Source organism: Saccostrea cucullata, unplaced genomic scaffold (genome assembly GCF_032062105.1).
Source record: "Saccostrea cucullata isolate Sc308-1 unplaced genomic scaffold, CSIRO_AGI_Scuc_v1 ctg564, whole genome shotgun sequence".
Classification (NCBI taxonomy): domain Eukaryota; kingdom Metazoa; phylum Mollusca; class Bivalvia; order Ostreida; family Ostreidae; genus Saccostrea; species Saccostrea cuccullata.
Genome location: NW_026928294.1, coordinates 114,938 through 129,246, shown reverse-complemented (window position 1 = coordinate 129,246; position 14,309 = coordinate 114,938). Strand labels below are relative to the sequence as shown.

Here is a 14,309-nt window from a genome sequence, read left to right as displayed (position 1 = left end):
AAGTTATAGAGGAACAAATAAGTTTCGGAGAGCTTCCTTGTTTTCTGTGTTAATGAATTAGAATTATGACACGGTGAACTACTTAACAAATATGTCGGTCTAGAATGAAAAGGGAAAAATCGTCAATACGATGTGTTTTTGTGTGTGTTTTTTGAACACACAGGCTCGTCTGTCTGTCTGTCTTGAGAACTTTGTCACTCTGTCGTTGTGTCACATAGTTCTCCATGTCTCAAAATTCCTTATGTTTATATTTCCATACTGATTTATTTTCAGGCAAAAGGATTCGATCGAAAATTAAGTTCTCTGTGTCCATAATAATCTGTTGCAATGAAATTTTTTTTTTTTTCGGGGGGGGATTAAATAAAAAAGAAGACATCTAATAAACTCACATGTTGAACAAGATATACTAGTAGTTTCCAGATAATGAATTTAGTTCTCTTTGCATGAGCTTTATCAATGCATCGTGGGTGATAGACAGCACTCAAATGATGTATATTAAGGCCAAAATGTGAACGCCAAACTCAAAACCCCTTTTTTCATTTCTTTTCTTCGCTGATTTTATTGTTATATAGGTCTCTCATACTCCTAAATTGTTATATAAGTCTCTCAACCTCCTATTTATGCGCCTGGATTGATAGATCTGGGGCGTATATTGTTTTTATCCTGTCTGTATGTTTGTTTGTTTGTTTGTCTGCAAACTTTAACCTTCGCCATAATTTTTGAACCATGAAAGATAGAGACTTCATATTTGGTATGCATACTCAAGTAATTAAGCTCTTTCAAATAACACCAAGGTCAATGGCCTTGTGACCTTGACTGTGACCTATAGGCTAAAATAGCTTTTTATCTGCAGACTTGAACCTTCACCATAACTTTTGAACCGTGAAAGATAGAGACTTCATATTTGGTATTCCTACTTCACTAGTTAGCCTCTTTCAAATGACTCAAAGTCAATGACCTTGTGACCTTGACTGTGACCTGTATGCTAGAAATCGTTATTTCGTACCTTTGCCACAACTTTTGAACCACAAGAGATAGAGACTTCATTTTTGGTATCCATACTTTACTAATCAAGATCTTTCAAATGACACCAAGGTCAATGACCTTGTGACCTTGAATGTGACATATATGCTAAAAATAGCTTTTTAAAAATTTTGTTGCCGCCGGGCGCATAAGTTTCACAAACACATCTTGTTAAGTTAATGTTATTTTGTCATAACCTGCACTAGCTTGATATGGCGTTAAATGGTTAGCTTTAGTCAGTAACAAAGTGAAATCAAAAGTGGAGATGACGAACACAGGGGCCTGTAACATACTGTATTTGATTTTACGTAATCACTATATGTATACAAAAATCCTTTTTTGTATATATATAGTGATTACGTAAAATCAAAAACAGTATGTTACCGGTCCCTGTGATGACCAACAGCAATCAAGCTCGAAACAAATGTAGACCTCTAAAAAATCAGGGGCGAGATTAGGTGCCATGAAGGAGTAAGCATCCCCTATCGACTGGGAACACCTATACCGTGTGGTTCTTGTCATGATTGGACAAACGGAAAGTACATATTAGTGTAAATAATGACTGAACAATTATAACGATAATATGTAAATATGTACTGCGCACATGTTGCGCATCCGCATCTGTTTCGTCACGTACATGTATTTTTATAAGTGGCAGCCCTTGACTTTCTTTTTTTCAATGGGGGACACTTATTGTTTATGACTTCCTTGAGGTGTTTATGTCTAGTAGCATGACTTGTAAAATATCCATGAATGAAACAATATCCGTCTCACCCACTATAACAGACACGATTTGGTTTTTAAAATCTTATTTTAAAATTTCTAAAAATTAAGTAGTACTCTGACATAATACACTTTTTCTTAATTGATTCACGTAATTTCTACATGCAACACGAAGTTACTTTGCAGCATAGCTAAGTGGGCGTACCGACTATCAAGGATTTCTTTGTCTGCACATGTCTGGTCATAGTGTTTCTATACCCCATTCATATGACATGATTTGCATACCTCAGTATATTTTACACATACATAAATTTGCTCACATGTGCAATTTTTGTCGTATGAACTCATTTACTCATATGCAAATTCTGCAAAATTGAGTAAATTTACACCTGATCAGGACTAGGTGCAAATTAACTTTTGCATACACATTGTAGCACATTATTGGTTCATGTGTGTAAATTTTGTTATATGAACAAGCAGCAAATTTACATATGTATGTATTTTATTTTGTTTATTGCAAAAATATTCTTTTTTATGCCCCGAATCGAAAGATCCTGGGGGTATATTGTTTTTGTCCTGTCTGTCTGTTTGTCTCTCTGTCTGTTGTCAACTTTAAACTAGCCCATATTTCACAGGTGTTTTCTTGCTGACAAGACCTTTCCAAGAGTACCACCAAATTTGACCTCTTGACCTTTGAGTTTGACCTACTTTTACAAAAGTATACCACACTTTAACCTTGGCCATACCTTTTGAACAGTTGGAGATAGGGCTTTCATCCTTCACATGTGTATTTACTGTGACAAGACTTTTCAGCTGGTATAGATATTTTGACCTTGACCTAAGAGTTTGACTCGCTTTTTAAAAAACTTTTACCTATGTCATAACTTTTGAACAAATAGAAATAGGGCTTTCATAATTTACAAATACATGTATATTCCTTGTAATAAGACTTCCCTTTGAATACCAACACTTTTGACCCTTTGACCTTGACCTTTGGAGTTTGACATGCATTTGAGAGAATTCAACCCTATAGCCATAAGCTGCCATACAGGGACATCAGTGTTTCACAAACACATCTTGTTAGTGTTGTTTCGGCTGTGCATTGTATATTAGTCGGTAAACATGGTGGCTAGAAAGCAAAACTCTTAACAAGGAGCCATTATCTCTATTTGCAAAAACGAGGACATGTTTTACCCTTTGCAAACCTATGTTTACGTGTTGAAAGATATAGCTGTGGTTGCAAGCATGTGCCCTGTAGGATCAATAAGAAGAGTCCTTACTATTCAATTTGTCTCTTTGGGAATGCTCCAGAGCTATGATAGGAACATGCATTCCATCAATAGTTCGGGTCCCATCACCGTTTAGCTCTTGAGGACTTTCTTTTACCTTTTTCAGTTTTTTTAATTCAGGCAAGCTACTCACATACATGTATAAGTTCACCTAACAAGAATTTCAATAAACTCATTGAAAGTAAGTATTCGTAAGTATCCTCCTTGATGCCTGATCCCACCATGATTCTCTTTGGGTGCGTGTTAATTTCCTATTCACATACATGTAAGTAGTATAGCCGACATATGGGGGGGGGGGGGGGTAAACAATGGGGCATATTGTTTGAGAGAACAATAGCTGACCTTTTCGTGACCTGTATAGTTGACCTCGTTCTTGACCGTGACGGTCCAGGAAATATGTCTCCAGGTCACGATCAGATCGTTCACCTTACCCCATTGTTCTTTCCTCCTCTCGACTTTCAATAGAGGGATTACACCCTCTTGCCTACCAAGGTCGCTATGAGGTCAAGAAAGAGGTCAACTACAGGTCACGAAAAGGTCAGCTATTGTTCTCCCAAACAATAGGCCCCATTGTTTACCCCCCCCCCCCCCCCCCCCCCTAATATGTCGGCTATACTACTCATGTATTTGTATCGTTCACAGATTTTTGAGATCGATCACTGTTAGTTCTCTTCATCCTTTTCATTCTCCTAGAAAATACATAATTATCATATTCAAGTAGATATTTTTGATGGCCTCACGCACTTGATGTACATGTACTGTAGATTTCCCAACACCAAAAAGATTTCAATTGTCATATTTCTGCTGAAGGAAATAGATGGCAACAGTCACCTTTTTCTCTACAACCAACGGCTCTTCTATAGTCTTTAGGACCAAGGCAACGATATTTTCCAACATTAAACAAAAATTTTATTTATTTTTTTCTTTTTTGATTGTAAATTCTTATACCATTCTTTGTCCTACATTTGTAAAAAAAAAAAACAAACAAAAAAACAAACGTTATGTTCGGGTTTTTTTGTACCAATAAATCAGTGGATCGGTTCCTTCCCCCCATGCAGTTCTTTGAGGAACATTAAAAAATTAGTCTTATACCCAAACAGTAAGGTAATATCCTTTTTCTATAAAAATTCACAATTCTCTCCTTATTTGTATGAAAATATGAGGATTTACTAACAGTACATAAATCTCGTCTGAACGCAAAGCAAATTAACTTTTACTTATGTATGTAGATTTACTTATATGTAAATTTGCACACATAAGCAAATTTTCGTCGCATGAATGGGGTATAAGTAAAATTGATTAAAATTTAATAAATGCGTTATCATTCAAATTTTCCTTTAATCGAAGCCCATCTAGGACCAATTAAAACATATTTCTGAGTTCGATAAAAAGAATTGACGAATTTGTTAAAACAAATTTTATTTTGTTATAACATTTGAATTCGTTGTAACAAATTATTTTTTTTGAATTTGTTACTTCATCAATTAATAGAAAGTTCTGCTTAATTTTAAGTTTTTTTCTCTGTCTGCCCCTTTTTAAAAACGATGCTATGTATAAAGAAAATTGTTTGATTTGTTTGTTTGTTGTTTAACGTCTCTTTCGAGAAGTTTTCACTGGGATCTTTTACGTGCCAACACCTACTTCGACAAAGGGCCTGGTTTTATAAGGTTTCATCCGAAGGATAGGTCTCCACTTCCCACACTGGGATTCGAACGCCTTCGAATTCGAACACTCCTTGCCTTACGATTCTAGAACAGGCGCTCTAACCACTGCGCCAGTACGGTGAAATTGTTGGTGAAAAAAGTTAAATTTCAAGATTAATTTGTCTGGGAAAGCAGGGAAAAATCTCTTACTCACCTAACAGGGACGATGTGTTATAACATCTTAATGAAGATAATTAGTGAACTTATTTTTATAGACACCCTCTCGCGGGGTAAAACTACCCATTTATCACTAGTTATCTACACGTTTGTGTCGACACTTTATTTTTGTCGTAAGAGCCTGACAACATTATGTAACACTTTCCAACTACTGCTGAAGTCTGCAGAGGTTTTATCACGTTTTCCATGATGGCGTCCTTTTTCTAGATGGGGGTAGTGCACTGAAGGTTAGGAGCTGCGTGGTTGTTTTTGCTGATCATTCAGGGGGAAGGGGTTGATGTTCTTGGTATTGATGGTGAGATTCAGAATACCCTTGTTGCTATAGAGCGCATCTCTTTTTCAAGCTCCATTTGAAGGATTCCTCGGCCTTAAGCAACAATTTGAACTTTGAACTCTACAGACAAAAACACAACCCCGAAATCCTTGTCCATATAAAGATTACAGCTCATCCCCTCTGTTAGCTCGGTATAGGTCATTACTTGAAGTTATAAGGAACATCAAATAAAATCAATATTACAATTTAAAAGTTAAAAACCTATTTTAAACAAGGAAAATTATCCTTGCCGATCCAAGTGCTCCAATTAACCATTTTTTATACTGGAGAATATAATGTTTAAGTACATCTAAAAACATTTCATTGGTCCCATTTCAAAAATAAAGTTTGAAGAAATTAAAAAAAAAATAATTGAAAATTTAATTAATTATTGTTATTTCAATAGTATTGGTCAAAATGGAAATATAATAAATATAAAGTTAAAACCTGAAAAACGGAAATACATTAAGTGGATACTTTTGAATGTATATCGACAAGAACGTACGACTGGTGCCTAATACTTACATATAGATCGAGATATGTCGGTACTTTTACATTCTCATTAGAATAAAGCCCCTTACAACAAAATTTTCATCATTTTTTTTTTTCAATTTCAAAACAAGCAAATGATTGAGTCAGGGGCATAACCCTATCCCCCTTTATTGCCCCTACTGCCCCCTCTTCCTATTTTCAATTCTTCCACGAAACAGAGTTAAACAGTGTACGTACTGAACCCAATATTGCCTAGAAACACAAGGGATTAATTCCGTCATTTGTTGTCCATAATGTAGAGAGGCAATGACCGCATAAACCACGTGATTGAAGTCCATATTTAGAGTCACGTGTGGCAAGTATATCCCGAACACGTGGCGATTTTAAAATTGTGCAGTAGTTATCACTTTTTTGTTTTGCGACAATTTAAGAGCGAAGATATCATTTTCCAGCACGCAATTTGTCAAGGGTCTTTAGTACTTATTTTTTACAGAGTAGTAGAAATGCATTCTTTTACATCGTTATGATTGCAGATTTCAAGATACTTAAAAGACTATGAATGAAACTTAAAAAATTAACGTCTTCTGTTGCAGAAAAATCCAGAATTTTTAATCTACTTTTTCAATAAATGCTTTCATCTTTATTTTGGGATGAGCGAAACAATATCCAGTTGATATAGATGTTAACAGAAATCAACATATTTTTCAAAGAAAGCGTTTGATGTGACAAAGTGCATACTGTAGTACATGTATTTTAAGCTGACATTTAAAACCACTAAACATCCCCTTGATGAACTTCGAATATTACCATAAGGATTCAAATTTATCCACTTTTTTTTAACTTAAAATAGAAAAGAATTCTTCGCTCCAAGTTATTGTAAAGAGAGAAAAAATACCGTTTTAACTTATTTTACAGGAATTTTAATATAACTATCATCCATTCTTCAGAATATTTATGCAGACGGAAAAGGTCTCGATTTATGCATGCTATTTTTTTTTTTAAATGAATATATTCAATCATCAATCATATTGTAGCGAAGAGTATAAAATTACGATACTAATTATATTAATAGTGATTGATAATGCAAGAAAATAATATTTATATAGCCAGTGCCAAAGTTATAACTTTTATTTGTTCGAATATCTTGTATAGATATAGATATCCACTCTATGATATCTATACGTTTCATTTCGCTTGATAAGAAACTCTAAAAATGGTAGAGGCAGTTAAAAAAACCTCACTGGTAACTAAATAGTTCTTTTTAATCTAAGTAGATACCGATGCTTATTGTATTCAAGTGATGAAACCTAGTTTTTGACCAATGTCCATACAACTTTGTGAAATGCATTCAGGATTAAAGACAATAGACTTGAAGGTACTTTCTTCCTGATAAACAAACTACTTTTAATTCAATTGTCCACTTGAACCAAGCCTCCCCTCCGGAAAATGACAATGACTATGTCACTCGCGGTATAATCGCATATAATTATCACCCAATCCTTACAGCGCGGGATTTCTCGTGAACTTTCTCGACGCCCTGATTGGCCGAATCTCGCTCCATAAAAATAGCATCTCTCCGACGCATCTTTATTCACACAGAAGGAATTCGACAAGGAGATTATAATATTTCTGCAGAATGTGAGTAAATTAGTAATGTTTAAACAATTATACATATCTAAATTATATTACTGCAAGAATTAAATTTAAAAAAAAATTATTTAAGTTCATTAACATTTTTGTTTTAATGATTTGATTTTCCGAAAGTAAAATAAAATCAAACTGAAATGCGAGCAATATCACCGCTTGGTAGTGGCCTTTTTAAATGTTTGATTTAAAAAAATCTAAGCAGAAGACTGTTTTACGAAAGAGCTTATAATTAAGAAAAAAAATCAGTCGATTGTAAAACTTTGCAAAAATAATGATTCTGTTAAAAATCGCTAGCGTTAAAAACCTTTCTACATTTCCTTTTAAAATACATTAAAACTTTTTTCAATCAAATGTAAATTAGAAAGTTATATGCAAAACTAAATTTGGGTCTTAGTCGTAAGTTCTTTTGTAAAACGGGCATTGGCTCCTTCTAAAGAAAATGAAAATTTGTGATGCTGAATTTTTCTACATGACAGAGTCCTCAAAGAATGGCGGATAATACCTCCCTAGCTGGCTTTACGGACGCTGGGGTACGGACGGTTACCGAGGCCCCGAGTGTAGCAGATGACGTCATGGCGGTAGCGAAGAAAATGCATTGGGTGACCAGTACTATATTTGGTTGCATTTTCGTCATCGTGGGACTCGTCGGAAACACTCTCTCTATTCTCATATGGAGCAAAAAATCCATGCGATCTTCCACAGGGATATATCTCATTGCGCAAGCGCTGGCGGATATGGGTCTCCTGATTTTCTTCTTCATCACAGACAGTCTGCCGATGATGGCGCCCTCTGTCAAGTCTAGCTACGCGTTCGGAGTGTTTTTCTCGTATATTGGGTACCCTATTTTCTTTCTGTTTGTGGTTTGGAGTATCTGGATGACGGTTGGGGTAACAGTAGACCGATACATTCAAGTTTGCTGGTTCACGAAAGCAAAGGTAGGAAACTGACGTAACTTTGAATGGTTAAAAAATGTGTATCAATGAGTACTTTTAAGAGCCCACATCCTTATGTTTAGGGCGGAGATCCAAATATTTGTAAATGAATTTGATCATGTTTTACGTAATTACCAGTATCAAATATTAAACATCCCTCTTACAATTGTTATAAACAAGCTTCGTTATTTGAAACTTGCTATTGATCTTAAATACCTGTGATTTTTTTAAACGACTGGTAAAAACTGCAATAATAGTACTTTAAACACAAAATGATAACCTAGGATCACAAAAGTTTAAAGTTTACCTGCCTCATATTACAGGAGATGTGTAGCGACAAGAGAGCCGGTATTGGGATCGGGATCATCGCTCTTCTTTGCTTTGTGATCAACACGCCCCATTTTAAGACATTTTACCCGATCCCGGAGTCTGACAGAAATCCGGAAGATGACGCCTACTCTCACACAGAGTTTGGGGCCAGTGAGGGAAGTAAGCGCTATGAATTCTGGGTACACTGCATGTTTCTGGTCCTGGTTCCATGGCTTACAATCTTCATCCTGAATATGCTTATCATCTGCCGCGTTGTCAGGGCCAACAGGGGCATGTCAACCAGAAAGAGCATAAAAGGACAGGAGAAGGCTAAGAGGGCAGAGAACCAGATGACTCGCCTCCTTTTGACCGTGACATTCGTTTTTCTCATCCTCATTGCCCTCCAGTGTATAACACAATGCTTCTTCATGATGCAGCCAGAAACGGTGAGATGAATTATAAGTCCCCAGTTAGTTTCATTATACTTGTTTGAACTTGAATCGTTTGAAAAGTATGGTCGGCCGCGCGGGAGATCTGTTGGTAGACCACGTGACAAGTGATGCCAAAGTCACGTGTTCGATTCTCCGATTCAGCGATATATTTTCTTCTTTTCTGTTGCAATTATACTAGTATTTTGTTTAAGATATGTCTTTTATTCGTTTCAGGCCGATCTGCGTATTGTTGATGAAGCATTCTCAGTCGCCAAACTTGGAATCGTAATCAACTCCTCCATCAACTTCTTTCTGTACTGTCTCAGTGCGCGGAAATTCCGAAAGGAGCTGTTCCGAGTGATTGGAGTCCGTAAGGGTGAGAGAGAGGAGTCCTTCTCCAGCTCCACGGCCTCTACCACCCTGTCAACGTCCAAATTCAAAATGTCCTACAAAGCCTGATCCAGCTCCACGGCCTCTACCACCCTGTCAACGTCCAAATTCAAAATGTCCTACAAAGCCTGATCCAGCTCCACGGCCTCTACCACCCTGTCAACGTCCAAATTCAAAATGTCCTACAAAGCCTGATCCAGCTCCACGGCCTCTACCACCCTGTCAACGTCCAAATTCAAAATGTCCTACAAAGCCTGATCAGTGGAGAAATGACGTCACATGTCAGCAGTGCTCAACACGTTCTGAAAGTCAAATGTGTGAACTTGCAAAAATCTCTCCAGAAGAAACTTTCGAAATCATGAAGATATGCCCTCTTCCCTATTTCCCACACTGCACTGATAAAATAAGGGTCCAAGGGAGAGCATGGGTTGGCATTATAATTGAGAGTTTGCTTTTTATTAATAAAATCCAATAACAGTATTGTACAATGAAAAGTATTTACTATTGTATATATTTATTTTCCCTTGTCTACATATGACAACCTATTGGTTTCTTGTCCAGAATACTGCAGTGATTTTTCTTTAACTTCTGTTATGTGAAGTTTTGTTGTCATAAATGCATCTCGATATTTTATATATTCGATACACCATTTGTATTTATATAATGTTATTAATGTTTTCCTACTTATAATCATTCTTAGATCATGAAAATGTTGCTGTTTAAAAGGTTGTGTTAATAAAATGTTTCAGCTCTTTTATGTTTAATTGTTAATTAATGCTTATATAAATAGAGTACAAAGGGCTAGAACGGGACTGTGTGCTTTTAATTATTCTTCTTGGGATAACACTTTTTGGGCATGTTATAGGAGTATTTTTCTTTCATTTTGTGTGTGTGTGGGGGGGGGGGGGGGGGGGGGGGGTGTGTGGGGGGGGGGGGGGGGGGGGGGGGGGGGCGGTGCTGCATTCTGCATTCGGTTTTCAAGATGACATAGTTCGACCCAAGTTATTTGAATCTTGATGAGATAATATACTGATATGAAAATGATGCAACCAAATAGTTTTAAGTATGCGCATTTAGCCATTTCATTAAATAGGGAGATGGGCGAACAAAACAAGCTTTAATTTATGAAAGTTAGCTTTAAATTAAATTTGTCAAAGTTCGCCCATGTGTCAGCGTCTGCTCTAGAGTCGCGGAGTAAGGAGTTGATCTTTACGTCAATTTAAGGATTCGAATCCCAGTGTGGGACGTGGAGTCCGTAAAAACCGAGGTCCCATGTTGCATTTGGTGCTGGCACGAAACTCCGACGATGGGCACGAAAAAGATCTTTCACTGCTCATGGTCCAGAGTGCCGCGTAAAGATAAAAATTTGCAGCACTCCGCCAGGTCTGAGAGAAAAATTCTCGAGAGGGACGTTAAACAACAAACAAACGATGTAATTAGTATTTAGAGTATAGGTACGAAATAATGACTAAACTTTTTTTCCGCACTAAAGTTTGGCTTATAAAAAGGGGTTGATACTTCAGGGGTTCGAATCCAAGTACTAAAATCATCAGTATCATTTTTTTTCCTTTGAGACTAACAAGGTAGCCATTTTTTTTTTTACAAAAAATATATAATAATTTGACATGAAATATAAAAAAAAATTTATCACAATTGAAATATACTTTGTTTTCATTTTTGTTGCAAAAAGGCATTTTGAACGCCATATTCGCCCATCTTCTTTCTTGGCAAGTAAACTCTCCTTAGAGTATCTAGGCCAATGATATTGTATACTTTACTGAATGTAAGTAATTGCAAAATTGTATCAAAAAAGGCTACTGGAACAATGGAGTGTTATATATGATGAACCAAACAGGTGAATCAACTGATACACATATTTAATTATTTATACATGTTGATGATTATTATTTTAACATTTCCTTGTCATGAAGTTTATAAGTGCGAATTTAATTTTGTCTACAGTCCCAAATATAAAAAATACGATTGCTAGGCTGTTACAACACATGTTTGAAATCATTAAGGAATAATTATTTTTTTTAATTTTCAATTAAGACGCGATACAGAAAATGAAGAGTCTGTACTCTTGATGAACACTATTTGTCCATTTCTGGAATGAGCTAAGGACATGTACATGATATATCATTAAACACCACAGAAGAGGATCTACTTACATTGGATGGAAGAATATGACCCTCTCCTCTTAATTCAATGATGTTCAGTGATTAAGTGTTAATCACAGGGTTGATTGATACATATTTACATATTATTGGTGTTCGAACTGGTCATTTTTCGTTCTTTTTTGTTTATTACTTTCCTGTTTTGTTTTGTGTCTCCATTTTTTTTTTATTTTTTTTTAGTTGTTTGGTTTATTTTAAAGTCCCTGTTATCAAAGATTCGGGGTATAACTTTTCTGGTCTGGCTGTCTATTTGTTCGTAAATATTAACCTTCTTAGATCGACTTTTTGTTTCATCTGTGTTCACCTTGTGACAAGACCTTTTTTTGGGTACCAACATTTTCTACGTTTTCATCTTGACCTCAGAGTTTGATACTTCAGTCAACCAAACTGTAAGGTTGCTAATAATGTTTGTTAGTGATAGAATTTTTATGATTCTTTTGTTGATTCCTTCCATCAATTCTAACACCTTTTACCTTTTGATTACTAGTACCCCGGTATAACCTTGATTTTTACCTACTTTTGAAAAATTTGATTTTGGCTTACTTGTGAACGATTATCGCTAGGGTTTCATATTTTACATAACCTTCTTTTAAAAAAAAATTTAACCTTTGTCATAATTTTTGTGTGGTTGCTGCTTTGGCTTTCATTTTTCAGGTGCACTCTTTGTCACAAGATTTTCCCTTGGCTACTCACAATTTTGACCTTTTCACTTTGACCTTGGAGATTTGCTTGCATTTGAAAATGGCAATAAATTGTCCTTTGGGAAAATCAGTGTTTCACAAACGCGCATCTTGTTTGTTACCGGGTACATTGTAACGGGTTGCTAGCAGGGCAAACGGCTCCACATTCTTTGTTTATATTCATGTATGCATTTTGTTTGGTACATTTACTGTCTATATACTGTATATACACATGACTTCTGAAACAGTGAAAATAGTCAAGGGATTTTTGTTTCGCTTATTTTGAGTCAATATGCAGCTTGCACTTGATTTATTTAACTTGAAAATGCTTAAAGTTCTCAAATATTTAGATTATGTATTGTCCGGCTTTTTAAAAAAATGTTCAAATTAAACTAACCTAAAAGATACTTATACTTGTATTTAAATGAATGCATACTTTAATTTTTAATAAGCACATCAAATAATAAGAAGATAAAATGATATAGTAACACTAACAAAGAAGCAAAACATAACAATATAAAGTATATAAATCCGTTTTCACCAAAGAAGATAAAAACAAATCCATCATCTTAAATTTAAGAGAAAGGATATTCTCGGACATGTCAGATTATGGGAAGTAGTCTGAAATATTTTACATTTTCCAGATTTTTTTTTTACGATTTTGATTTTTTACGTTACATGTGCCATTATTACGAATACTGGTTGTTACGCCGTCCCAGTCGGAGTTGATTTTCGATGCTTAACCGAACTAAACGCCGAAATCATAATTTATCAATATCACAATGCTTTTAGTACTCATCAATATCGACGTAAAGAAAATATAACTCCACTTCGTTACAGGACTTGCAAGATTTCAAAATCCACGAAATGAAGACAAATTTCGACAGTCAGTCTTATTTATTAAATGTTTTCATCGCATTGTATATTTTATAAATGAACCATAAAAACGATATTGGTAAGTTCTAAAAGCAATGTAAGATATTTCCACAGGCACCTGACGTTACTTATTTTTCTTTTAATAAAAAAAAAATATACACCTAATAATTATTAGGTGTATATTTTTTTATTAAAAGAAAAATAAGTAACGTCAGGTGCCTGTGGATATTTCGGACTTCATATGGGAAGCAGAAAGGGTACAAAAGAAGTAAATTATAACTAACATATTTATCATGTTGTAAATTTTGAATTTAACCCCCCTCCCCCTCCGTAAATTCAAAATTTACAACATGATATATTGTTGGGGAAAACATTGTGAAATACCAAACAAGCAGCTTACAATCGAATAAAAAGACGCAAAATCAACAGACAATTTTGTGAGACGAAAGTTAATCGATGCCAAACCAACAGAAGCTGCTCTCTTCCACTATATGGCATACATGTACTGTACATGGCTGTAAACTTTCTTGGATACTCAGTAATGTCTTTTTTATCTTTGAGAACGCATATGACGCCGTCTAGAATGAAATCATGGGCTGCAATAGCATTATATCGGAAATTTTGAAAAATGATCGGTTATCATTGTACCGAATATTGTTTATCATTGTACCGAATATTGTTTATCATTGTACCGAATATTGTTTATCATTGTACCGAATATTGTTTATCATTGTACCAAGTATTGTTTATCATTGTACCGAATATTGTTTATCATTGTACCGAATATTGTTTATCATTGTACCGAGTATTGTTTATCATTGTACCGAATATTGTTTATCATTGTACCGAGTATTGTTTATCATTGTACCGAATATTGTTTATCATTGTACCGAATATTGTTTATCATTGTACCGAATATTGTTTATCATTGTACCGAATATTGTTTTTGTTCTTTCTTTAATTTCCTGTAAACTGCATAAAATATTTATAACGAAAAATCAAATAAGTGAAGAAAAAATTGCAATCGCATGTAGTAATGCAGTGACCATGTATCTGGAACTGTGTCACGCTCACACTTTGTTTCAGTGGAACTGAAATTCCCATGGGAACTAATTGCGCCCCTTATAAGCAGACCTATTTTTATATT

General features: G+C 35.2%; 1 protein-coding gene across 1 annotated transcript; it reads left to right on the top strand.

Moving 5' to 3' along the window:
• The first annotated feature begins 7,210 nt into the window (after window positions 1-7,210).
• Window positions 7,211-10,184, top strand: LOC134277089 (FMRFamide receptor-like). The gene is made up of 4 exons (XM_062759366.1): window positions 7,211-7,358; window positions 7,844-8,302; window positions 8,623-9,054; window positions 9,274-10,184. The coding sequence occupies exons 2-4, from the start codon at window positions 7,856-7,858 to the stop codon at window positions 9,496-9,498; spliced, it is 1,104 nt and encodes a 367-aa protein (XP_062615350.1). The 5' UTR covers window positions 7,211-7,358; window positions 7,844-7,855; the 3' UTR covers window positions 9,499-10,184.
• Window positions 10,185-14,309: the final 4,125 nt, after the last annotated feature.